The 27,498-nt window shown below is 40.4% G+C and overlaps 2 gene segments (V, D, J or C); both read left to right on the top strand.

Annotated features, from left to right (window-relative positions):
- The first annotated feature begins 1,810 nt into the window (after positions 1-1,810).
- LOC119618235 (immunoglobulin heavy variable 3-23-like) lies at positions 1,811-26,967 on the top strand. The segment is given in 2 exon segments: positions 1,811-2,006; positions 26,552-26,967. Coding segments are annotated over 2 exon segments (597 nt in total).
- Positions 12,360-13,121, top strand: LOC140710148 (immunoglobulin heavy variable 3-49-like). The segment is given in 2 exon segments: positions 12,360-12,606; positions 12,710-13,121. Coding segments are annotated over 2 exon segments (447 nt in total).
- Positions 26,968-27,498: the final 531 nt, after the last annotated feature.

The following is a 27,498-nucleotide window of genomic DNA, read 5'->3' as shown; positions in this document are numbered from 1 at the left end:
TGTCAGAAACTTCAAGCTTTCCAAAGAAGCAACCTCATCTGATAAAAATTATAGAAACTCAACCTGTAATATCAAGGAAAATTATTCTAAGAACACACAGTAAATGAAATCCATTGATTGACATAATGTGCTCCTATTGACTGAATGGTTATGACCCCCATAAGGCCTACGTTGGAATCTCAACTCCAATGTGACGGTGGCAGGAGGCGGGGCCTTTGGTCTCCTTTGAAAGGTGTTGAGGCTCCATCTCATGAGTGGAATTAGCGCCCTGATAAAATACCCCAGAGAGCTCCCTCTTTCCTTCCACCAGGTGTGGTCATGGTAGGAAGGTGGCCATCTATAAATAAAGAATTGGGACTTCACCAGATACGAATCTCTAAGGCATCTTTATCTTGAACTTCCCAGCCTTGAAAATCGGGACAAATACATTTCTGTTACTTCTGGGCCACCCAGTCCATGGTATTCTCTCACAGCAGCTCAAATAGTCTCAGCAAGTGCAGTGAGGACCCAGAATACTTGAGAGAAGAGCATTACCCTCTTCTTTACATCTCAGGATGACAGAAGCTTGACCCTGGGCTGGACTGACAGGAAGGTGGTGCTTCCCTCTCCCCCAGATCTCAGTTGACGTCATGGCGTCAGGTCCTTATGGTGGAGACTAAATTCCAGTCTGTGATTTGATGGATGCCTTTCTCCTCCCAGCCTCACTCATGAGACATAGTTTCCATGTCATGTGTTATAGGCCAAGAACAGGTAGACCCTGATTAATCTCATGTCAGCTTACTTGCAGGCGAGAGGGTCTGGGGAGCTTCCTGGGAGAGGCACAATGAGAACATAGGAGTCCACCACTCCCACGCAGTTTCCTGTACTTAAAGCAGGAATGTCCCTCTGAGATACTTGAACCCTTTCTTCTGCACCAAGGTAGAGTCTGGTATATTTTTACAGTGATAGAGGCAGGGCATAAAAACAGTGATACGAAGCTCTCTCTAAAGGGCGTGACTTGATTAGCAGTCAAATGAGGATAATTTCAACCCTAAACTTCATCTAAAATGTTAGCAGCTTTCATGGTAAGTAATTAAAAATAGAAAGCTGACAGCTCCATGAAAGCAATATAGGAAACAATAGTCCACTCATTTTAACAGAGAGAATAAGAAAATCTATAATTGAAGAATAACCAGCTGGGCACTGTGGCACTGCCTGGAGTTCCATTACTTGGCAGTTTGAGGTGAGAGGATCACTTGAGCCCAGGATTTTAAGCCCAGCCTGGAAACATAGCTAGACTCCATTTCTTGAAAAAAATCAGTAACATTTTGGGGTTGGGACAAACCTCAAAAACTGCCCCTGAAAAGAAGCCCCAATTTAATTCCATCAGATTGTTGATCAATTTATGTTACAAAACAGTGTCCCCTTGCCAGAATAGATGGGATGTTAAGAGACACAAACTGTCAAGCGGAAAAATGAGGTAATAAATCTGTCAAAAGCAACACTGCCAAATGACAGCGTTTCCGTGGAGACTGCGTGTACATCCAGGACTGCACCTGTGAACGATGACATCATACCCTTCAGAGTGTCGAGGAAAGATACATCACTCAAACAGACAAGCCAAGGGACTTCAGAAATATATAAGGGGAAATACAGTGTGCAAATACATAAAAATGAAATTAGATGATGACTGCTAAATGAATATCGAGGTACAATCACATATTATGAAATTATATTTTCCTGAATGATAGGATCACTACCAATCTCCCCCGGACACCCTCATCTACTGTGTGCACAGCCCTCTCCTGAGGCGTCACACCCCTGAGCTTGCTATATAGTAGGAGACATGCAAATAAGACCCCACTTTTGGGTGATGAAAAGCAGCCCAGCCCTGACCCTGCAGCTCTGGGAGAGGAGACCCAGCCTTGGGATTTCCAGCTGTCTTCACTTGGTGATCGGCACTGAACACAGGAGACTCACCATGGAGTTTGTACTGAGCTGGGTTTTCCTTGTTGCAATTTTAAAAGGTAATTCATGGAGAAATAGAGATGTGGAGTGTGAGGGGACATGAGTGAGAGGAACAGTGGATATGTGTGGCAATTTCTGACCAGGGTGTCTCTGTGTTTGCAGGTGTCCAGTGTGAGGTGCAGCTGGTGGAGTCTGGGGGAGGCTTGATCCAGCCTGGAGGGTCCCTGAGACTCTCCTGTGCAGCCTCTGGATTCACCTTCAGTGATTATGCCATGAGCTGGGTTCGCCAGGCTTCTGGGAAGGGCCTGGAGTGGGTTGGCTATATTAGAAGCAAATCTAACAATTACGCGACAGAATACGCCGCATCGGTGAAAGGCAGATTCACTATCTCAAGAGATGATTCAAAGAACACACTGTATCTGCAAATGAGCAGCCTGAAAACCGAGGACACGGCCGTGTATTACTGTGCTAGAGACACAGTGAGGGGAGGTCAGTGTGAGCCCAGACACAAACCCCCCTGCAGGGGCGCGCGGGGCCTCCAGGGGGCGCTCGGGACCCACTGAGGACGGGACAGGTCCCAGGAGCAGGTGCAGGGGGAGGTTTCCTTTCTCAGCTGCCGGAGGTGGGTTTGTGTTTTCAGAACTCTGGAGCCTCATAAGGTTGCGATATTTTATTACGGTTATTTATCACATGTTTTTTAAATTGATATTTGTGTTTTAGTAATTTTTACAGTTATATGTAGGGGTATTTTTTAAAAAATACATAACTTCAAGAAAGAATTCTTCCTAATAATTTGCACTTATTCCTCTAGAGTTCTATTAACATCTGTTGATATCAGCAACCACATACTTATGCGACATTAATTTACATCTATAGACATACGTGTAAATACACAAACCTTTGCATACATGTGTAGTCATTTTTATTTAACATTATAATAAAATCATTCTGAAACATGTCCTAAAGAATTAAACTTGATGATGAACTAAATATAAATTAGAGTAATCCATAATGAAATGGGTCACTAGAGAGTTTCTGGCAAATGTGAATACCCTTGTACTGAACACCTAAGGCAGCGTGAAGAGCAAGTCCATCCCCTCAACGCGCGTCTTTTTCGTGTCTGTGGTCAAATCCTGCATGGGGAAAGGTTTCGATTTCTGACACTATAGATCTATTTTTTTCCCTGTTTTGAGCTTTGTATAAATGGAATCAAACATTATAGACCTTTTCTTGGTAAGGGGCTACTTTGCTATTTTTTAGGTTAATTCATGCTATTTAATGTACGAAATTAGATCAACATAGTGTCGTTTACTCAATTAATGGACTGACTGATATGAAACCTCAAAGTCTTCATGTATATGTGGAGAGAGAGAGAGGGAGGAAGGAGAGTGATTTTATATCTGAGACAGTCCATTAAGTAAATATATGACAATGTATTGATCTATTTTGTTTGTTGATGGACTTTAAATTTGTTTCCAGTTTATGAATATTATAAGCAAAGCTGTTAAAGATACCTTAGTGTAAGTTTTCCTATGTTGTCTCCCTTTTATTGAGAAAATATGAAGTATGTATTTCTTTGAGTAAGTTTAATTTTTTTTCAGTTTTATTGAGGTAGAAATAAAGTATTTTTAAAAAATGTACAGGTTAAGGTGACCACTTGATGTTTTGGTATTGTATTAGTCCATTCTCACAGTGCTGTAAAGAAGTGCCTGAAACTGAGTAATTTGGTTAAAAGAAAAAAGAAAAAAAGATGTTCAGTTGGCTCACGGTTCTGCAAGCTTTACAGGAAGTGAAGTGGCTTCTCCTTGTGGGGAGACTCAGGAAAGTTAGAATGATGGCAGAAGGCGAAGGGGAGCAGGCACATCACATGGCCAGAGCAGGAACCACAGGAAGCAAGGAAGGTCTACACACTGTTAGACAACCAGGTCTTCTGAGAACCCACGCACTGTCATGAGAACAGCACCAGGAGTCAGTGCTGAACCATTAATGAAAGGCCCACGCCATAACCCAGTCACCTCCCACCAGGTCCCACCTTCTCAATTGAAGATTATAACACAACGTGAGATTTGGGCCAGGACACAGACCCAAACCATATCAGATACACATTGTGAAATGCCCATCATGGTCAAGGTAACTTGTATATCCATCTTCTCACAGAGCTACCATTTTTTTGTTTGTTTTGTAAGATGGAGTTAAGCTCTTGTGGTCCTGGATGGAGTGCAGTGGCACGAGTGCTGGAGAAGGTGGGAGTCTGATGGAGCTTCCCAACTACGTTGTGGTCCAAGCTAATTCCATCAAGGCCATTGGTTCCTCCCAGAGCATAGCTGTCCATCAGAAATCCCCCATGTGCCCAGCAGCAGCCACACCTTCGCATCTTCACTGTGCACAGTCATTGTTTGGGAGGAGCTCCAGGATGTGTCTCTTTGTCAAAACCTGAGTGATGATGTCAGAGAGCTGTGCTGGGTGCCTGGTCCAGGTGCTCCCTGATGTTGGTGGTATCAGAGGTGTGTTCTTAGGGTGGAAACACCGTTTATGGAAATGAACATAAGAAACATGATTTTCCTTGGTTCTCTTAGATGACATGGAGAAGAAAGCAGGTGGCCTGCAAACAACTGTAATTTCCTACTTTACCCCAAGTTCATTGTTTCTTGTAAACTTTGCTTTCTGTTCAAGTATAAATATATGGTTTAGAGTGAGTTTGCTTCTTTCCACACACTAACCATCATGTTCCCCAGATAAAAAGCACATTGTCTTCACTCTCAGTCTGAGGGAGGAGCTGTTCCTGTATAACCAAGGGCCTGCAGAGACCCCCGTGTGCAGCTTTGCAGAGTCAGATGTTTCCTCATGTGAGGCGACTTCCACTGTCCGTGATTGCTGCTCAGGTCTAATTGTGGATTCAGGATTATGACACGCTTTAGGCTATCACAGGACAATCTGATTCTGAAAATCAGCATTATCATAGATAGAGGAAATGATCCAATGCCCATTCTCCTGACAGCAGGTTATCTTTCCTATTTGGTTGAAAGTTTGAAGAAAAAATGTGACCAAATATTTGTCTAATTCTAACCTCAGAATCTACTATTTGCTCAAGGGGACCCCAAATTGGAAAAAGTGAATTCCTCCTTCTCATCCACACAGGGAGTTCCTCGTTCTCATCCACACAGGGAGCTCCTCCTTCTCATCCACACAGGGAGCTCCCCATTCTTACGAAAAAGTGAATATCTGTGAATTCCAACATGCTGTTCAGAACCTGTGCATGCCAACAACTATGATTCCCAGTGCACTCCCGGCCTGGTGAAGCCCTCACAGACCCTCTCCCTCACCTGTGCTGTGTCTGCTCCTCCATCACAACCAGTGCTTCCTGCCACAGCTGCATCATCAGCCCCCCAGGGAAGGGACTGGAGTGAATCAGGTGCACAGGTCATGAGGGAGTGCACATTCCAACCCACTCCTCAGGAGTCCAGTCACCATCTGCAGATCCACATCCAAAAAACAGTTTTTCCTACAGCTGAGCTCCCTGAGCAACGAGTACACAACCACGGATTCTTACACAAAAGACACAGCGAGGGGACGTCATTGTGAGCCCAGACAAACCTCCCTGCAGGGCAGCTCAGGAATGGCAGGAGGCTCTCAGGACATTAAGGGGCGCTCAGGACACACATCAAGTCAGATGCAATGGGGAGAAAAGGTGCTGGAGATGGGGTTTTTGCATCGCCATCATATTTCACCACTGGACACCCGCCACTGTGTTTGTTCTCACGTACATGATTCCTTGTATTATTAGGAAATGACATTTATATAAATATATAACCATATGTAGGTGCATTGAGTCGTCCTCTCCATCTTATGCGGACCTTTTTCATGAAGACTCTAAGTCATTGTATTTATTTGATCACCTCATAAATCATGGTCAATTGTGTAGGATCTCTTTCTCTTCTTTCTCTCTTCTTCCCTCCTTCTTTCTCACTCACAAACTCACTCACATACACAGAATTGCATAACTTCAATTACCTGATGTGTTGAAGGCAATTGATTAAACTGCAGCTTTTCCAGTTTAGCTGCTGTTCATATTGTTGTAAGAATAAGAACGTTGTGTTTCTCAGCTGTGTACTTCTCTAAGGTGATTGCAGCTTTTTAAATAATACCCAGATACTGAAAGCAATCCAAATATCAATCAGCAGCTGAATCAGTAAACAAATTGTGGTAAATTCATTCACTGGAAAAACACCCACTGTTACAATCAGGTACAGCTGGATACGCTCAACAGCAAGGGTGAATTCACAAGTAGGTATGATGAATAAAAAAGGACAAAAAAATACAAGTGCATACATACGATTCCATTTTTATAAATTATATGAAATGAAAACTAAAGTTACATAAAGAAAACCAGTAATTGACTCTGGATGTGGTGTGAGAAGGGAAGGTGTAGGAAGCAGGAGTTATAGGAAAACCAAAGGATATTTTGAGGGTAGTTGAGTATTTTCTATGTTGAGAAAGGTAACGGTTATGTCACTATCTGTCAAATGGTGCACATTGTGGGAGGGCTACTATTTGCTGATTTTGCCTCATTAAAATATTACAAATTTAAACACTTATAATTTGGTAGAAAATGAGACAGAGATGAATAAAATATATGAGAAATAAAAAAATAAAATCACAGAACAATGGCATAAGGACTTCACTCATAAACCTCAAGAAATTTTAAATTTCTCAGCCCAGAATTAAAGATTGAATTAAATATATACAAAAAATCAAAGACTCCTGAACATATGCATGAATAAACCCTAAGTCTACCTATAATTTTATGGAAACACTAGAATACAAGAAAATAATGTCATGATTTCATTACATAACGGGAATTAATCAGACCACACCAGGCATGTCCAGCTCTGTCCTGGAGTTGGTTCAGGGAACAGGTGTGTCCTGCGGTTAGGAGCCGTGACACCAAGCTAACAGCTTTTGTTCTAGTTGACACCATAAAAAGATCAGGAGATCACAACTAAAATGCCGTGTGGACGTCACATCTGTGGGTGCCGCACACTCCCCCATGTGCATATGGAAAGGTTGATTACCTCTGGAGGTGTCTGCCGAGATTAGTGCTGGTCTCTCAGGAATGTCCAAAATGGCTCAATGGAACAAGAAAGGAGACTGGCTCAGGGTTGCTCTAGTGGTTTGGTGGTGGAGGCAGAGTGAGGGGTCTCACTCACAGAAAGGAGTTTGTGGGGTTTGAACCTCTAAATGGCATCAAATGAGGGAGTTCCTGTGATTCCCAACTAGATTCATCTTGGAAAGAAGGGCGACGATGGAGGAATAAGCATTAAGTTATCAGTAGCAAAAGAATAGTCTGATGACTTATTCTATGTAGCAATTATAAAAATCATTAATAAAAAAATCAGTGTCCAATATGAGTGGACAATAACCAGGTCTACAAAAAAATGAGAAGACTGATTATAAGAATAAGCAACTAGGTCGGGCGCGGTGGCTCAAGCCTGTAATCCCAGCACTTTGGGAGGCCGAGACGGGCGGATCACAAGGTCAGGAGATCGAGACCATCCTGGCTAACACAGTGAAACCCCGTCTCTACTAAAAAATACAAAAAACTAGCCGGGCGAGGTGGTGGGCGCCTGTAGTCCCAGCTACTCGGGAGGCTGAGGCAGGAGAATGGCCTAAATCCGGGAGGCGGAGCTTGCAGTGAGCCGAGATCTGGCCACTGCACTCCAGCCTGGGCGACAGAGCGAGACTCCACCTCAAAAAAAAAAAAAAAAAAAAAAAAAAAAAAAAAAAAAAAAAAAAAAAAAGAATAAGCAACTAATAATGAAAAGGAGGAGGAAAATGACAGGGGATTAGACAAGGGTCCTGTTCCAATGTCTTGTGTGGAGACCTTTCACTACGAAAAATCACCCGCTTATTCGGAACGTCTTAGGTGAGTTGTCTGCTCCAAAACATCAGAAGCATCAGAGGAATCCTGAGGCTACTCAGTTTAGTATCTTCTATTTGAGGTGCCTTACAATCATGTAAAATTCTTAGTTATTATTATTATAGTTAGATACAGGGTCTCACTCTGTCACACAGGTACAATCATGTAAAATTCTTAGTTATTATTATTATAGTTAGATACAGGGCCTCACTCTGTCACACAGGTACAATCATGTAAAATTCTTCGTTATTATTATTATAGTTAGATACAGGGCCTCACTCTGTCACACAGGTACAATCATGAAAAATTCTTCGTTATTATTATTATAGTTAGATACAAGGTCTCTGTCACACAGGTACAATCATGTAAAATTCTTAGTTATTATTATTATAGTTAGATACAGGGTCTCACTCTGTCACACAGGTACAGTCATGTAAAATTCTTCGTTATTATTATTATAGTTAGATACAGGGCCTCACTCTGTCACACAGGTACAATCATGAAAAATTCTTAGTTATTATTATTATAGTTAGATACAGGGCCTCACTCTGTCACACAGGTACAATCATGTAAAATTCTTAGTTATTATTATTATAGTTAGATACAGGGCCTCACTCTGTCACACAGGCTGGAGTGCACTGGCACAATCAGCTCACTGTAACCTTGAAGTTCTGGCTCACACAATCCTCCGGTCTCAGCCTCCTGAGTATCCAGGACTAGAGGGGTGCACAACCAAACGCAGCTGATTTTTTAAAAAGTTCTTTCATAGAAATGGGATCTCTCTATGTTGCCCAGGCTGATCTCAAACACCTGGTTTCATGTGATATTCCTGGTTTTGCTTCTCAAAGTGGTGGAATTACAGGCATGAGCCACCACATCTGGTCTGAATGGATCCTTTAGTTGCAAAATATCAACCCAATAATTGACTCCCTGAATTTTTTTCTGCTGTATTTTGGTTAATAGTGCCTGATATGATTTATGCCAAAATGTTTCAACAGCACAATATTTTTTCTGATGTTTGTTCCAATAGACATAATATCATGGTTGAAGATCACAAAATACTGTGAAAAGATGACATAAAAAGTCAACCTTAAACTTTTGGTGTATGGAGTAAGTATAACACAAAAATTATTTTCAATGTTGTGTAACACATGTATGCAATAGAACAAAGGTGAGCAATGAGGGTAAAATTTCTAAATGTTTGAATCTTCCAGCTCCCAAGTCATAGGGCAGTAACTGATGTGTCCTGATATGCCATATGCTAGTGGGATAACTCTTGGCCAAGAGAGTTTCCATATTTTATTAGTTTTTAAATATTTTTTATTTAAACTTGCCATTTTTCAACATATCCAGATTATTGTGAGTGGGATTGATTCTGTATGATATGAACAGTGGCAATGCCCTCCATGTTTAGATAATATTATGCACCAGGTTAAGACTGTGTTTGGAGACATGATGCACCATAACATTATTCTAGTTTCCATGCTAGATTTTTGTTTTTCTCTTTGTTTGCATTTGGTTTCAAATTTATATATCAGGTCTCTAGAATGTAGGAATTTATTTAAAAGTGTATTTTCTTGTTGTCCATTTTGATGGGGCTTCCAGAAGATTTAAAAACCTCTGCTTGCAGCACAGTTTAAAATTCTGCATTACAGTAAAACATCTGTATTTAATCCTGTCCTTTGGTTAATTAACAAGCTGTAAGTGCAATAACTTCTGCCTTCTGGGCAGATTCCTCTACATCAGGTAGAGGAATAGATCCCAAATGGAAGTTTGTACTTGTAATATAAATTATTGGTTTAATAACCACCACACTTATTATTTAGGTGTTACTCATCAAGAAATAATGCTAAATCAAAGGTCGCAATGGGCGTATTACCTAAGGGATATACAAAAGATTTTGCTAACTAATATAAAATAGACGTGAACACTCTCTTAGTATCCAGCCATGTCTCCTGTCTACCACATTATTAACCACACGGTAACTGACTTCACTTGGGACTTGCTCTAATTTTGAAATTAGTTACTTATTTACCCCAAAGCCTCTAGATTATTATGTGTGCCTATTTTAGCAGAGAATGAAGAAAGACAACCTAGGCTGATTAAACAATGAGGAAAATCACAACCTGGTGAAACAGGAAGCCTGGAAGTGAGTGGCTCCAGGACTGAATAATTTGACAGTTCATCTTCCCGGGCAGTTTCTTTTCTCAATTTTCCACACTGATGCATCCAGAAAGTCAGCTTCACACCCCAGGGGACTCCTGTCATACTGTGACATGGGGCCAACATTCCCAAGGGTCACACACACATACTATAGATTGTCTGGAAGTGGAGAAGAGACTTTTTTGCGATTCTCCTCTGAAGGACCAGGAACACCTCAACAGAGCATCTCTTCTGCCTCCATGACCAGAACTGCACCACGTACCACATGGACCCTCATCCCTGATGAGGATAATATGATGCCATTGATGAGACCAACTATTTTATCACATAAATCACTAACAACTGATATAAAGGTTTCAAAAATGAATTGAAGTCTCTCCTTCTATGCCCACCAGAGACTACAGATCCTCCAATGATACCTTCCTTGTCTTTTCTGCTTGACTTTGTCTCTTCACCTTGTTTCATCCTCCAGAGAATCTCTTTCAGTTCCCTCAGGTGCACTCAAGTGTTTTATTTAACTGACAATTTCTAAATTAGACTAAAGGGTCCATATTCCCAGGTCCATATTCCTTGGTCCATATTCCTAGGAAGGCATCGTGACCCCGGGTCTGCATGTGACCTTACAAGTGTTCCTGACCCTCCTCCAGATGAGATGCTGGTCTGTGTGTCCTTGCCCTTCCCCTGGGGTAGAGTCCTCCTGTTTTCCCCAGGTGTTCCCTCCCACAGCTCCGGTGTTCTCCATCGGAGTCATCACCTTGCAAATCTGCTGCCCTGCCCTGCAGACTAAGGCTCTGATTCCATAAGAAAGACAGGGGAGCTGCTTCTCAATAGATCTTTGGTGTTACCATCTCAATTCCTGAGGCATTGAACAAGTGCACCTAGGATTCTGGTTTCAGCGACTTGCCCCTGCAGGGTAAATTCTTAGTTCTGTAACGGGAATAAGGGAGTTGGGCTGAACACATTTCAGAAGTGTGGGCTCTTGTTCTCTCCCTGACAGACACTTCAGGGAAGGAAGATTCGTGACTCTCCCCTTTCTTGGGCAAAGGGATTTAAGAGGATAGGATAGCTCTTCAGGATGTGGTCCCTTAAAATTTCACACTATAACATGCTCACCACACATAGTTTTAAACAATCCAATATATATTTGTATTTTATCTTGTAATAGCTTCTATTTCATATTCCAGACTCTGCCTTAGCTAATTTCAAACCCTGGCTTTGTTACTCTCTACAAGAACTTACTTCTCCCAAAACTCCAGATTTGTTGTTTGTTTTGAAACTTTAAATATCAAAAATATTAAAGAAAATTTGCAAAATTCCATCTTCTGTATTCATCCGTTATTGTTGATGCAGTTGTAAAAATCAGAAAAAATACATTCCTTTTCTATGTACATTTCCAAGCTCTATAGCAGATCTTTAGTAAGACCTAGAACAATAAAAAAAATCAAATACTGTTCAGCTGCTTAATAGAAAAACAAATTATGATAAATTTGTCTGCTAGAATACTACCCAATATTTACAATTTTAAAAGTCTGCTATACCCAACTACAAGATGAAATACCTAATCACTTAAGGTAGGTCAAACAAATAAGAATATATACCATGTTATTTCATTTTTATATATTCTGATAAATAAAAATGACTTGGCAGCAATGTAAAGATCAGTAGTTGCCAGGGAAATGGTAGAAGAAAGAAAGGGAAAAGGAGGAAGAATATAGAAGAGGAAAAGGAAATGCTGAGAATTCTCTTGTCCACCTTGATAATGATGACGGTTACCTCATGTTTATCAATTGTACACTTTAAATATGTGAAAGTTTATTGCATGTAAACTAAACTTATAAAATGTATCACAAGCAAACAACTGGAAACTTAGACAAGAAAGGAGTGATAGAAAGATAGAAAAAATGTATGTTAAATTTCAAAAATACTTAGAAATGTATTAGCCTAACCCTAGTTCTCACTGTATTTTTAGGTGACTGTTAGAATGCAGCACAATCACACATGTTCTCACTACAGAAAGTGGGTTCCACAACCACACTAGGCACCCCCAGCTCTGTCCTGGAGCTGGTTCAGGGAGTAAGTGGGGCACAGGCGCAGGTACCGGGGCTTACTCATCCCAGACTTGAGCCCTTAGACACATACAGAGCACCTTTTCCATGTGTGGTTTACTTCCACATGTGTAAGTGGAGAAACCATTGGCTGTGACAAAACATAATTTACACAAGTATGTACAAATAAAATAGGGTGATCAGTTCAAAGTGTTTATCACAGCATGATTTTATAAGACAACACATTTTCCAAATACCATCATTGTCACCAAATTCCTGCAAGGCACAGTCATATTATCCAGGTACTGCCTTCTCCTCAGGCGTCCCACCCCAGTGCTTGCTATATAGTAAGAGACATGCAAATACCGTCCTCCCTCTGCTGATAAATCCAGCCCAGCCCTTACCCTGCAGCTCTGGGAGAGGAGACCCAGCCTGGGATACCCAGGAGTTTCCACTTCGTGACCAGCACTGAACACAGAAGACCAACCATGGAGTTGGGGCTGAGCTGGGTTTTCCTTGTTGCTATTTTAAAAGGTAATTCACGGTGTACTAGAGATACTGAGTGTGAGGGGACATGAGTGAGAGAAACAGTGGATTTGTGTGGCAGTTTCTGACCTTGGTGTCTCTGTGTTCACAGGTGTCCAGTGTGAGGTGCAGCTGGTGGAGTCTGGGGGAGGCTTGGTTCAGCCTGGGGGGTCCCTGAGACTCTCCTGTGCAGCCTCTGGATTCACCTTCAGTGACCACTACATGCAGTGGGTCCGCCAGGCTCCAGGAAAGGGGCTGGAGTGGGTAGGTTTCATTAGAAGCAAAGCTTACGGTGGGACAGCAGAATACGCCGCGTCTGTGAAAGGCAGATTCACCATCTCCAGAGATGATTCCAAAAGCATCACCTCTCTGCAAATGAACAGCCTGAAAACCGAAGACACGGCCGTGTATTACTGTACTAGAGACACAGTGAGGCGAGGTCAGTGTGAGCCCAGACACAAACCCCCCTGCAGGGACGAGCGCGGCCACCAGGGGGCGCTCGGGACCCACTGAGGACGGGACAGGTCCCAGGAGCAGGTGCAGGGGGAGGTTTCCTTTGTCCTCAGCTGGAAAAGTCAGGTTTGTATTTGCAGAACTCTGGAGCATTCTAGGCTGTGATATTTCATTACTTGTATTTATTATGAATTTGTTATCGTTAGTGTTAAAATATTATTAAAATTCCATATAGATTTTTAAAATACATACTTTCAAGAAATATACATTGCTAATTATTTGCACTGATTCTTCCAGACTTTTATTAACATTTGTTGACATTAGCAACTGCATAGCTATAGGGACATATATTTATACACACAGAAAGATGTATAGGCCGGGTATGGTGGCTCACACCTGTAATCCCAGCTACTCGGGAAACTGAGGCAGGATAATTGCTTGAACCCTGGAGGTGGAGGTTGCAGTGAGCCATGATTGGGCCACTGCACTCGAGCTTGGGTGACAGAGTGAGACTCTATCTCAAAAAAAAAAAAGAAAGAAAAGAAAAAAGAAAGATGCGTAAATACACAGACCTATGCATATACGTGTAGGTATTCATATTAAACATTCCGATAAAATAATTCTGAAAATATGTCCTAAAGAAACAAACTTAATGATGACAAACATATAAATTATTAGAGTAATTCATAATTGATTTGTTATTTTTACTTGTTTACGTGAATTGATTTATATTTGCTAATTTAAAAGTTCTATATTGTTCATTTCAAAAGAGCTAAGACTACATTTGAAATGTCACAATAAATGATCAGAATTTGAAGTGATAAATGATAATTATATTTCTTAATTTTCTTAGTTAGTCCACATTATATTCACAAATCATAACATTGCTTCTTACCTTGTGAATATAAACAACAGTAATTTGTGAATTTACAATAAAATTTCTATTTTAAATTTTAAAATCTATCCCAGATCATTATCTTTTTCTTCACTTCCGGATCTCATTGGATCGTCTCAAGGGCCCATCAGCACCCCTGTCTCCTGAAGGCTTCAGGGAGTGGCTGCGGGACGGGCAGAAGCAGGTGCCCAGTGTGAGTCCACACGACCTGGAGCCTCCCTCTCCTTGGATTAGGCCATCTCCTTGGGATCATAGGGCTCTTCATTATCTGCACCCCGCTGTTGTACCAAACAAGCAACATCACCTTCAATTCATCACGCTTTGCTTTAATTTTCCAAAACATCACGAAGGTGATAATTTTAACAGTAAATGTATCACAACCAAATAGGATAAGCCCTTTTCCATGGGACAGGGTTTCTTATCAGGACTTTACATACATTATGTACTTTCAATTTATTTACAGGTGAGATACTAATATCTCCGTATTGGAGATTATTCCTCTACTCTAAGTCATCTCTTAAAATTCTTTTTTCCAAGGACTCAAACAAATCCATGATATAATTACAAATTTCAGCTCTAATAACTGGGCCAACAATGAGAATATATTAACATTTAAAACATGTGCTTGCAAATATTGTTATTTTCCTGTTGGCTGTCCCAGTTATGATTTTACACAAAATATTTGTAATTTTTCCTGATAAAACAGGTTCAAATATATCACTAGTTTTTGAATTTTGCATAACTAATAATATAAAAGGTTCCACATGTTTTTAGACAGGTTATAATTATCTGTGAAATTTGTGTTTATTAATTTTTCATTTAAATATATCACTTTTATCTTTCTTATTTCTGGGATTTTATTCTAGTATAGCTGAATACATTTTAATAATTATTGTAAAAATCACATTTACATTTTGTATTTGAATTTTCATATATATTTTATGAAGGTTTTAATTTCATTATAAAATATTGCCTACAATTGTCTATGTACTTTTTTTTTAGATAAAATTAACATAAAAATGCCTGGATCTTCAATGTACAGTTTGAGGGCTCTGACAAATGTGTGCAGAAATAAAGAATTATTTGATTACCTTTCAGTGTACACCCAGTAGTGGGATTGCTGGGTAAAACGGTGTCTCTGTTTTAAGTTCTTTGAGACATCTCCAGTCTGCTTTCCAAAGTGGCCAAGACTAATTCTTCTTCCCATCAACAGTATACGTGTTCTCTTTTCTCCACAGCCCCACCAGCATCCATTGTATTTTGACTTTTTAGTGACAGCCATTCTGAGTGGTTGCACCTTCTGAGGCTGCACAGCTACAATCATCTGACCTTTGAGAAGGCAGGCGAAAACAAGCAGTAAGGAAGTAAATAAATGGTGCTGTTCAACAAATAGTGCTGGGACAACTGGCTAGCCATAAGATGAAGATTGAAGCCGGACGTCTACCCTCAACATATGTAAAATTAACTCAAAATCGATGAACTATTTAAATGTAAGACTTCAAACCATAAAATCCTTGAAGACAACCTAGGAAATATTCTTCTCGACCCCAGCTTTGACAAAGAATTTTTGGCTAAGTATCCAAAAGTGATTGCAACAGAAACAAAAATAGACAAGTGGGACCTAATTAACTAAGGAGTTTCCACTCAGCAAAATGAACAAACAGACAAACAAACAAGCAAACAAAACTATCAGCAGAATAATGAGACTACCTACAAAATGTTAGAAGATATTCACAAATGTTGCATCCAAGAAAGTCCCAATATCCAGAATCTATAGGAAATTTAAATGCAAATCAAGAAGCAAAAACAAATAACCCTATTAAAAATGGGCTGATATTGTTGGTCTGTGTCCCCACCCAAATCTCAACTTGAATTTTATCTCCCAGAATTCCCACATGTTGTAGGAGGTACCCGGGGAAGGTAATTGAATCATGGGGGCCCATTTTTCCTGTGCTGTTCTCGTGATAGTGAATAAATCTCACGAGATCTGATGGGTTTATCAGCAGTTCCTGCTTTTGCTTCTTCTTCATTTTCTCTTGCCACTACCAGCTAAGGAGTGCCTTTTGCCTCCTGCCATGCTTCTGAGGCCTCCCCAGCCACGTGGATATGTAAGTCGAATTAAAACTCTTTTTCTTCCCAGTTTCGGTTATGTCTTTATCAGCAGTTTGAAAATGGACTAATACATGGGCAAATGACACAAACAGACACTTCACAAAAGAATACATACAAGTGACCAGCAAACATATTTTTAAAATGCTAAGCATCATTAATCATTACAGAAATGCAAATAGAAAAATCTTCTGATTTCAGTCACTATAGCTCCATTTTTCTTGTTTTGAAGTTCATATAAATGGAATCAAATATTATAGATCATTTTTTGTAAGGGGCTACTTTTGCTATTTGTGAGGTTCATTCATGTAATTGCATCTATCAAGGTTTTGTCATCATGTATAAATACATACATATGTACTCATACACATGTAGGTATTTCATGTCTGAATCAGTCCATTACATTAATAAATGACAGTTTATTAAATAAATAAATTGGTTCATTAAGTGAATAAGTGACTCTATATATACCCATTTTCCTGTTGATGGAATTTAAATTTGTTTCCAATAAAAATATCATAAACAAAACTATTATAAATATCTTCATACAAGTTATTCTGTTTATATTCTCACATGTTTTTGATAAAATATGTGTTAATGTAAGCATGCATTATAACTTTTCAGCTTTATGGAGCTATCACCGACAAATAAAATTGTATGTATTTAAGGTACACCACTTGATGTCTTGATATACTTGGGGAAATGCTCATCATGATCAAGGTAATTGGCATGCCTATCATCTCAGAGAGTTATCATTTTGTGCCTTTAATTTATTGTGTGTGTGTGAAAAAAACACCTAAGATTTACTCTCTGGCGAAAGATACGTTTTACAGTATTCATTAGTATAGTCACATTGCTGTATGTTTGATCTCTAGAACTATTTCAACCTGTGTTTTAGTCCATTTTCACCCAAATATAAGGAAATACCTGAGACTGAGAAATTTAATTTATGAAGAAAAGTGGTTTAGTTGGCTTATAGTTCCACCAGCTTAACAGGAGGCATTACCGGGAGGCATCAGCAAACTTATAGTCATCATGGAAACTGAAGGGGAAGCAAGGACCTTCTTCACATGCTGGCAGGGGAGAGAGAGAAGGAGCAAGGGGAGAAGTGCCACACTTTTAAACCATGAGATCTTGTGAGAACTCTATCACAAAAACAGCAAAGGGGAAGGCCAACCCCATGATTCAATCACTCCCCATCAGACCCTTCCTACAACACTTGGGCATTAAAATTGGACATGAGATTTGGGTGGAAACAGAGAGTGAAACCATGTCATTCCACCCCTGGCCCATCACAAATCTCATGTCCTTCTCACATTGCAAAATATAGTTATCCCCTCTCAACAGTCTTCCAGTCTTAACTCATTTCAGCATTATCACAAAAATCTACACTCTAAAGTCTCCTTTGAGAAAAGGTAAGTTTTTCCACCTATAAACCTGTAAAATCAAAAGTAAGTTACTTCCAAGATACAATGGGGTGCATGGACTGCGTAAATGCTCCCATTCCAAATGGGAGAAATTGGCCACAACAAAGGAGCTACAGGCCCCATGCAAGTCCAAAACCCAGCAGGGCAGTCATTACGTCATAAAACTCCAAAATAATTTCCATTTACTTCATGTGTCACATCCAGGACACACTGATGCAAGAGGTTGTCTCCCAAGGCCTTGGGAAGCTCCACCTGTGGCTCTGTAGGGTACAGTCCCCATGGCTGCTCTCGTAGGCTGCCATTGAGTTCCTATGGCTTTTCCAGGCACACCATGCAAGCTGTTGTAGATCTACAATTCTGGGGTCTGAAGGAAGGTGGCGCTCTTATCACATATCCACTAGGCAGTGCCCCAGTGGGAACTCTGTGTGGGAGATTCAACACCATATTTTTCTTCTACACTGGCCTAGTTGAGATACTCCATTAGGGCTCAGCCCCTGCATCAGACTTCTGCCTGAATATCCAGGCATTTTCCTACATCATCTGACATCTAGGAGGAGGTCCCCAAACCTCAACTCTTGCCTTATGTGCACCAGCAGGCTCAACACCACGTGGAAGGAAGCAAACCTTAGGGTTTGCATGCTCTGAAGCAATGGCCTGAGCTGTACCTTGGCTCCTTTTAGCCATGGCTGGCATGAGAGGGACAGGGATGTAAGCTGTCGTGTCTCGAGGCTGCACAGAGCAGTCGAGTCCTGGGCCTGGATCATGAAACCATCTTTGTCTACTGAGCTTCTGGACCTGTGATGGGAGAGGCTGCAGCAAAGATCTCTGAAATGCTCTGGAGACATTTATCCCTTTGGGCTCCTCATGACTTAACGCAAATTTCTGCAGCCAGCTTGAATTGCTCCCCAAGAAATGGGATCTTCTTGTCTACCACATGGACAGGCTGCAATTTTTTTTTCAACCTCTTATGCCCTGATTCCCTTTTCAACCTAAGTTCACATTTCAGACCATCTCTTCGTGAATGCATATGACTTATATTTTCAGAAACAGCCAGGGCAAATTTTGAATGCTTTGCTACTTAGAAATTTCTTCTGCCAGATACCTTAAATCATCTCTCCCTAGTTCAACATTTCTCAGACCTCTAGGGCAGGGGCAAAATGCCACTAGTCTTTTTGCTAAAGCAATGCAAGTGTCCTGTGTCCTGTCCCTCCTGGTGCACCCACTCCTGGTGCAAATTTTCTGTATTAGTCCATTCTCACACTGCTATTAAGAACTACCTGAGACTGGGTAATTTATGAAGCAAAGAGGTTTAGTTGGCTAACAGTTCTGCAGGCTAAACAGGAAGTATTACTGGGAGGCATCAGGACACACAATGATGGCAGAAGGTGAAGGGGAAGCAAGAACCTTCTTCACATGGTGGCAGGAGAGAGATAGCAAGTGAGCAGGGAAGTGCCACACTTTTAAAACATCAGATCTCTTGAGAATTTTTTCAGGAGAACAGCAAAGAGGAAGGCCACCCCATGACCCAGTCACCTTATATTAGGCCCTTCCTTCAACATGCAGGGATTACAATTTGACATGAGATTTGAGTGGGAACACAGAGCCAAACCACATCGACTTAATGTTTTCACCCTTTGACAAACATCACCCAATTTTTTCCTCCTTCCAATCCCTGGGAACTACTATTCTACTCCGCTTCGGAGAGCTTGAATATTTTAGATTCTACATATAAATGAGATCACGCAGCATTTGTCTTTCTGTGTCTGGCTTATTTCACTTGGCATAATGTTCCCTATGTGTTGTAAATGTAAGAATTTCCTTGTTTTCAAAGGCTGAATAACGTTCACTTTTATGTAGGTGTAAGCCACATTTTGTCTGTTCGTTCATAGATGGATATTGACTTATTTTCCATATCTAGGCTATTGGGAATAATCTCACAATGAACATATACTTGACACACTTCTTTTATTTTCTCTAGATGCATACTCAGAAGTGGGTGTATTCTATGTTCAATTCACTGAGTAATCTTCATGTTGTTTTTCATAATGGCTGTACTAATTTACATTTTGTTCAAAACCATACATGGATACCTTTGTACCACATTTTCAGGTCCTTTTAAGTCTTGAATCCGTTTCTACCTGATTTCTCTGTATTGTGTGAGGTAAGGTCCATTTTTTTTTCTTCTACATATGGATGCCCAGTTTTCACACCACTTGTTGAAGAGACTGTTTTTTCTCTATTGTGTGTCCTTGGCAATTTGTCAAAGATCAGTTTATTGGGAAGGAATGGGTTGATTCCCAGGATGTCCACAATGTTCCATCGGATTATATGTCTGTTTAAATGTCAGCATTATACGGTTTTGATTTATATAGATTTGATTTTGAAATTACAGAATATGAGTTAAATTTTGCCCAAAATTACTTTGGCTATTTAAGGGCTTTTGTATTTTTATATAAACTGAAGAGCTTTTTAACATTTTTGTAAAAACATGCCACAAAGATTATTTATTTATTTTATTGGCACATAATAGACATGCCTATTTTATGGGAACATGTAATATATTGATACATTTATAAACGTGTAAAGATCAGATCAGAATTGATATATCTATCATGTTAAACATGTATATTTTCTTTATGCTAGGCACATTGGAATGACTGTTTTCTAGCTATTTTAATGCGTACATTAGATTATTGTTAACTATAGTCACCTTACTGATCTATCAGACATTTAGGTTTTATTTCTCCTATATAACTATATATCTGAATTCAGTAATCCACCTCTCTTTATCCCCTTCTCTCTTGTATCCACCCAGGCTTCACTCAGTTCATGCAAAATCTGGCAGGTCACAGGCTAAAAACACAAAATGCAGAAGCTTTTAATCAACTGAAAGGGCTGAAGCCTTTTGTCAAAGAATTATTTCAAGACACAGAGAACACAGATAAATGATAAATAAAATATATTCACATCCCCTTAAGGGTGGAAATAGAGGAAAGTTTACCTAAATGTGTCCAAAGGGCCCTGTGGCTCGATTCTGTCTCGGTCCCAATGTTAGGATTCTCCCAGGATTTTGTGGCTAGCTCGTCACACCTCATCAAGAATCAACCTCTGCTGATTCCTCAAAGTGTTCATTTAATCGGATAACCAATCTGTCTATAAATTGTAGAGTTGAAATACAAAAAATATTCGTTTGTAATAATATGGCACAAATTATCTAAGCAAAGATTATAACTAGATATTTTCATTCATTTTTATTTAAAATCGGGGCTAAGCATTGATATTTGTGATAACATCTGTGACTCTCTCAGCAGTTTTATCTTCTGAGGATATGACCTGGGGCGGCAGTTTTCTTAGCTTCAGTGTTACCACTTTTTGCATTGAATTCCGCCTTTATATTTGCCCAGAATCTGGGATAAAGGAATGCATCTAAGAGTCCCCTAACTTGTCCATTTTGGTGGGCGTTCCAGAGTATGTGAGATGCTCTTTTGTTCACAAAGCAACCCAATGCCATGCACTGCTCTCAAACGTGTTTATTTTCTAGTTTGACAAATTGGAAAATTCTAATAAATATAATCACTTCTGCCATCCGGGCTGATTTTACATCAGATAAAGGACTGTGTTCTAAGGAAAAGCTTACATTAGTAACATCAATTTTAGTCAAAAACCTAGAGTTTTATTGTTGAGCATGATTCACAAAATTATATTAGGTCGAGGTTATCAGTGGGAGTGTCTAATTCCCTTGTATGTCCAGGGTCTTCCCTATTAACATGAAGCATTTATGAGCACAGTCATAGTTTCCAGCCATACTTCTCCCTGTCTCACTATCACCACAAACTAACTATGGCCTCACCTGGAACCTGGGTTAATTTCCAAATAAGTTATTTTTAAATCTTTATGCCTCTAGATTATTATGTGAGGCTATTTCAGTAGAAAGTTAAAAATAACATTTGTACTGACTAACAACAGAGGAAATCACGGATAAAATGCAAAGCCTAGACGTGAGAAGCTCCAGGCCTGGATAATGCAACAGTTCATGTATGCAGGCAGTTTCTTTGCCCAGTTCTACACTGACACACCCAGCACGTCAGCTTCATGCCAGATTGGACTCCTATTATGTAGAGACATGGCAATGACATTCTCAAGGGTCACACACAAATATGAAAATTGGTGAGAACAGGGGAGGAGATGACTGTTCAATTCTCTGAAGGACCGAAAAATCCTGGACAAACCCAGGTGCTGTGGCTCACGCCTGTAGTCCCAGCACTTTGGGAGGCCGAGGTGGGCGGATCACCTGAAGTCGGGAATTTGACACCAGCCTCACCAACATAGAGAAACCTTGTCTCTACTAAAAATACAAAATTACCTGGGCGTTGTGGTGCACATCTGTAATCCCAGTTACTCAGGAGGCTGAGGCAGGAGAATCGCTTGAACCCGGGAGGTGGAGGTTGCAGTGAGCCAAGATCGCACCACTGCACTCCAGCCTGGGCAACAAGAGTGAAAATCCCATCAAAAAAAGAAAAGAAGAGACATGCAAAGGGCAAACAGATCATACGTAGATAATATTCAGGAAAATGCAAATTCACAATAAGATGTCTTTTCACCCTTCATCTCGGCTAGAAAGTCTGTTGTCTGAAGGACAATAAATAAATATCAAAATCTGGCCAGGATGCCTATAAAGGAAAACTCTTATAGACCACTGGTGGAAATGTGAATTAGTACAGCCATCAAGGGAAAATAAAATGGAACTACCATATAATCCAGCAATCCAACTGCTGAGCATATACTTATTTAAACAATTAAAAGAAAAAACTAATATTGGAGAGATACCTGTACACCTATGTTTACTGCAGCCCTAATCACAATAGCTAAGATATGAAATCAATGTATGTGTCCATCAACAGTTGAACGGATAAATAAAACGTGATATATTTACACAATGGAATATTATTCAGCCTTAACAATGAAATTCTGCCGTTTGAAGCAACATGGATGGAACTGGACACCATTACCTTGAGTGAAACAAGCCAGACACAGACAATACAGCGTTTCTGTGTTATACGGAATTTTTTAAGAAGTTGATGTTCCAGAAGTAAATAGTAGAGTAGTGGTTATGAGAGGCTGGGAATGGGGGGAAACTGAGAGATAAGAAGAGTTTCGTTAACAAACGCACAATCACAGGTAGACAGGAGGGATGTGCTGTAGTGTCCCACAGTACAGTATGGTGATTACAGCTAACAACAAATTGTACGTTTTCTGTTTACACGTAATCAGAAGAAAGAACTTTGTATGCTACCAACACAAATTAATGTTAGTGTCTGAGCTGATTAATTGGCTCATTGTTCTGATTTTGGTCATACCTCAAGGCACACATGTATTGAAATGTTACAATGTACCCATAAGTATAAATAGTTATTATATGCCCACTTAAAACACTCTTTAATTAAAAATAATTTCATTGGTGTACATTACAGATGATTCAACACAGAGACAGGAATAAATAGCATTTTTCTTTGAAATAGCGAATTAACTAACAATGTAGTTACATTCATTTGCACCAAACTGTGTATTTGATCATGCTAAGTATAGACAGACTTAGGCATACAATAATATATTTTAATTTTAGACTACTACTTATTACTAAAAATGTAAATAGTTTTAAAACAACTAAGTAGGATGAATAAAGTTCAGGAAAGGTGTGTGTTGTCTGTGATGTGTAAGCTTTTTCTTGTGTACCACTCTGCCCGTGGTGTATGTATGGTGTGTGTGTGTCGGTTTGTGTTTACTCTGCTTGGGGTTCTCTGTGATTCTAGGATCTGTAGTTCAGTGTCTTTCACAAAATGCGGAAAATTCTTAGCCATTATTTTTTCAAATATTTTCTCTGTATTTATAATTTCTCCTTCTCAGATTTAAAATATACATATACTATAATTTTGATATTAATGTTTGGTTTCTTTCTTCACTTTCTTTTCTTTGCAATTTACTTCGTGAAATTTCTAGTGACATTTTAAGCACATGGCTTCATTTAAAAGCTGAGCCAGCTCTACTGAGGACTGTGCCCAAAGCTTGCTCGATGTTTATACGGCATTCCTTTTGATTTCTTATGCGTTTCCATTTGATTTCTTCTTAGTATTTTGATATTTCAGTTGCCTATTTAGTCCTGCATTATGTTCACAGTTGCTTTAAGAGATTCTTGCATATGAATTAGAGCTACTTTACATATATTGTTTAACTAGATCATTATAATATCTGTATCATTTACAAATCTCACACTGATCATTCATTTATTACAACTTTGGTATTTCTCATTAATGTACGTAATAACTGTTGACAGCCACACATGTTGGGATGGACAGTTGTTATTGGTCTACTATTTCATTTTATGCATTTTCTGCCTGTATTGGATCACACTTTATCTTTGCCAGGACTTTATTGTGGAAGTGTCTGTGAATCTTCTCAGAGCTACATTTGACATTTTCTTTTGCAGTGGACGTCAGAGTTGAAATCTGTTCTTCTGTGTCCACCAGAGACTTCAGATCCTCCAGTGATAGCTTGTTTTTCTTTCCTGCTTGGTTTTGCCACTTCACCTTGTTCCCTCTTCCAGAGAATCATGTTCAGCTCCCTTAGGTGGATTAAAATGTTATTTAAGTGACAATTGTGAAACTAGTGGAAAGCAATAGAATAAAGGGAGATTTTCTGACCTTTCCTGGGTTCATATTGTGATCCTGAGTCTGGGTGTCAGCTTTCCAGGGTTTCTGAACTTCCTCCAGATGAGATGTCCGTCTGTGTGTTCTTGCTCTTTCCCCCGGGGTGGAGTCCTCTTGTTTTCCCCAGTTGTTCCCTCCCACAGCTCCAATGTTCTCTTTTGGTGTTATCACCTTCCAGATTTGCTGACTTGAACTGCAGATTAGGGCTCTGATTAAATAAGAAAGAGAGGGGAGGTAGTTCACAATGGAACTCAGGTGAAGACCCCTTTTCCCATCTCAGTTCCTAAGCGGTGCCCCCAAGATACTGCTTTTGGTGGCTTGCCCCTGCAGAGTAATTTCTTAGTTCTCCAGTGGGGTGGGTCTGAATGCTTTTCAGAAGTGTGGGCACTTTTTCCCTCCTAGACAGACACATTGGGACTGAAAGATTTCTCTGACTGTCCCCATTCTGGGGGAAAGGGATTCAATAGGATAGGAAAGCTCTTCAGGATGTGGTCTCTTAGAAATTCACACTATAGCACATTTACCACACTTGACTTCAAGCAATCCAATGCATAAGTGTGTTTTTATCTTGTAGCAGCCTACATTTTAGACATATGCTGCCTCTACTGAACTCATACCCCAGCTTTGTTACTCTCAACAAGTCTCAACTTGTCTCTCCCTAGATTTCACATTTGATGTTTATGTTAAAACTTCAAGTATCTAAAGTATTATGAAAAAAAATTTGGCTGGTTGCAGTGGCTCACACCTGTAATCCTAACGCTTTGGGAGGCCGAGGTGAATGGATCACCTGAGGTCAGGAGTTTGAGACCAGCCTGGCCAACATGGTAAAACCTGTCTCTACTAAAAATACAAAAATGTTAGCCTAGCATGGTGGCGCGCACCTGTAATCCCAGCTACTCAGGAGGCTGAGAAGGGAGAATCGCTTGAACCCAGGAAGCAGAGTTTGCAAGTCGTACCATTGCACTCCAGCATGGGTGACAGAGTGAGACTCAGTCTCCAAAAAAAATTGAAAAATTCCAGCTTCTCTGTCTATGTGTTATTGTTGATCTTGTTGTTGAAAAAATAAGTAAAATATATTATTCATCTATGTCCATTTCCAAGCTGTGTAGAAGATTTTTTAGTAAGACCCAGAGTAATAAAAGAATGTAAATATTGTTAAGCTGCTTAATAGAAAAACAAATTATGGTAAATGTGTTCACTGGAATACTACCCATCACTTATAATAAATTAATGCCTGAGACACAGAACAACAAGGTAAAATATCTAAGTATTTATGTTGAGTAAAATAAGTCAAACAAATAAGAATATATACTATGTTATTTCATTTTTATAAATTCTGATAAATAAAAATGCATCTAAAGTAACATAATGAAGATCAGTAGTTGCCTGGGGAAATGGTAGAAGGGGAGAGGAGGAGGAATACAGTAGAACAAGAGGAAATATTGAGAAGAATTCACTTGTCCACTCTCTTGATAATGATGACAGTCACATCGTGTTTATTAATTGTACATTTTAAATGTGTGAGGTATATTACCTTTCAATTAAGCATCATAAAATGTATTACAAGCAAACAAATGGAAACTTAGAAAGACAGAAAAAATAAGTTAACTGTCAGAAGTACCTGAAAATTAATGTGCCTGGACCCTAGTTCTCTCCATATTTTCAGGCAAGTGCAGGAGTGCAGCAAAACCACATGTGCTCTTATTATGGAAAGTGGGTTCTGATAAAAACACTAACACATCCAGCTTTGTCCTGGAGTTGGTTAAGGAGCAGTCACAGCCAGTGATGAGGAGCACGGGGCGAGTTACTGGGGTTCACTCATTCCAGACATGAGCTCCTAGATGTACACAGAATCCTCTCCATGTGTGGGTTCACTTCCACATCCGTAAATGGAGAAAATACTGACTGCTACGTAACATAGCTTACACAAATATTTAAAAATGAAATAGGGTGATCATGGCAAAGTGTTTATCACAGCACAGTTTCATAAGACAGCATATTTTCCAAATACATTGTCATAAAACTTCTGCAGGGCACTGTCGCCTTCAAGCGTCCCACCTAGAGCTTGTTATGTATTAGGAGACATGCAAATAGGGCCCTCCCTCTACTGATGAAAACCAACCGAACCCTGACCCTGCAGCTCTGAGAGAGGAGCCTTAGCCCTGGATTCCAAGGCATTTCCACTTCGGGATCAGCCCTGAACACAGAAGACTCACCATGGAGTTGGGGCTGAGCTGGGTTTTCCTTGTTGCTATTTTAAAAGGTGATTCAGGGAAAACTAGAGAGACTGAGTGTGAGTGGATATGAGTGAGAGAAACAGTGGGTTTGTGTGGCAGTTTCTGACCAGGATGTCTCTTTGTTTGCAGGTGTCCAGTGTGAGGTGCAGCTGGTGGAGTCTGGGGGAGGCTTGGTCCAGCCTGGCGGGTCCCTGAAACTCTCCTGTGCAGCCTCTGGATTCACCTTTGGTGATTATGCCATGAGCTGGGTCCGCCAGGCTCCAGGGAAGGGACTGGAGTGGGTCTCATCCATTAGTAACACTGGTAAAACCATATACTACGCTGACTCCGTGAAGGGCCGATTCACCATCTCCAGAGACAACGCCAAGAACTCGCTGTCTCTGCAAATGAACAGCCTGAGAGCCGAGGACACGGCCGTGTATTACTGTACTAGAGACACAGTGAGGCGAGGTCAGTGTGAGCCCAGACACAAACCTCCCTGCAGGGGTCCCCGTGACCACCAGGGGGCGCCCGCGACACAAACCTCCCTGCAGGGGTCCCCGTGACCACCAGGGGGCGCCCGCGACACAAACCTCCCTGCAGGGGTCCCCGTGACCACCAGGGGGCGCCCGGACACTGAGCTCGGGGCTGTCTCCAGGGCAGGAGCCGGTGCTGCTAAGGCCTGGCTTCCTGTCATGGTCTGCGGCTCCTCATTGTCAAATTTCCCCAGGGAACGTCTCCAGATTTACAATCTGTACTAACAGTTCACGTCTGTAAATGCAAAACTTTTCTTCTTCCTTTTTGTTTCTGTTTTTTTTGTTTTGTTTTGTTTTGTTTTTTACAGTAGGACACATCCTCACCTCCACAGAACCCACAGTGTCACTTTGGGGGCAGAAATAATTATTTCGTGGTCAACAGGATAAAAGTCCTGAGGATGCTCAGGGGAACCTGAAGAGTGTTTTCCAGTTAGACTCAGGGCAGAGACCTCCATGGGAATCTCTGATTAGAACAGGCTTTGAGTTCTGATGGGAGCCAAGAGAGATGCTCACCCAGAATCAGGGTCCTTAAAACCGCATGGTTTTCACAGCTATTCCCCC

Source organism: Chlorocebus sabaeus, chromosome 24, assembly GCF_047675955.1.
Source record: "Chlorocebus sabaeus isolate Y175 chromosome 24, mChlSab1.0.hap1, whole genome shotgun sequence".
Lineage (NCBI taxonomy): Eukaryota > Metazoa > Chordata > Mammalia > Primates > Cercopithecidae > Chlorocebus > Chlorocebus sabaeus.
The sequence above is the reverse complement of the archived record's forward strand: the minus strand, read 5'-3'. Positions and strand labels throughout refer to the sequence as shown.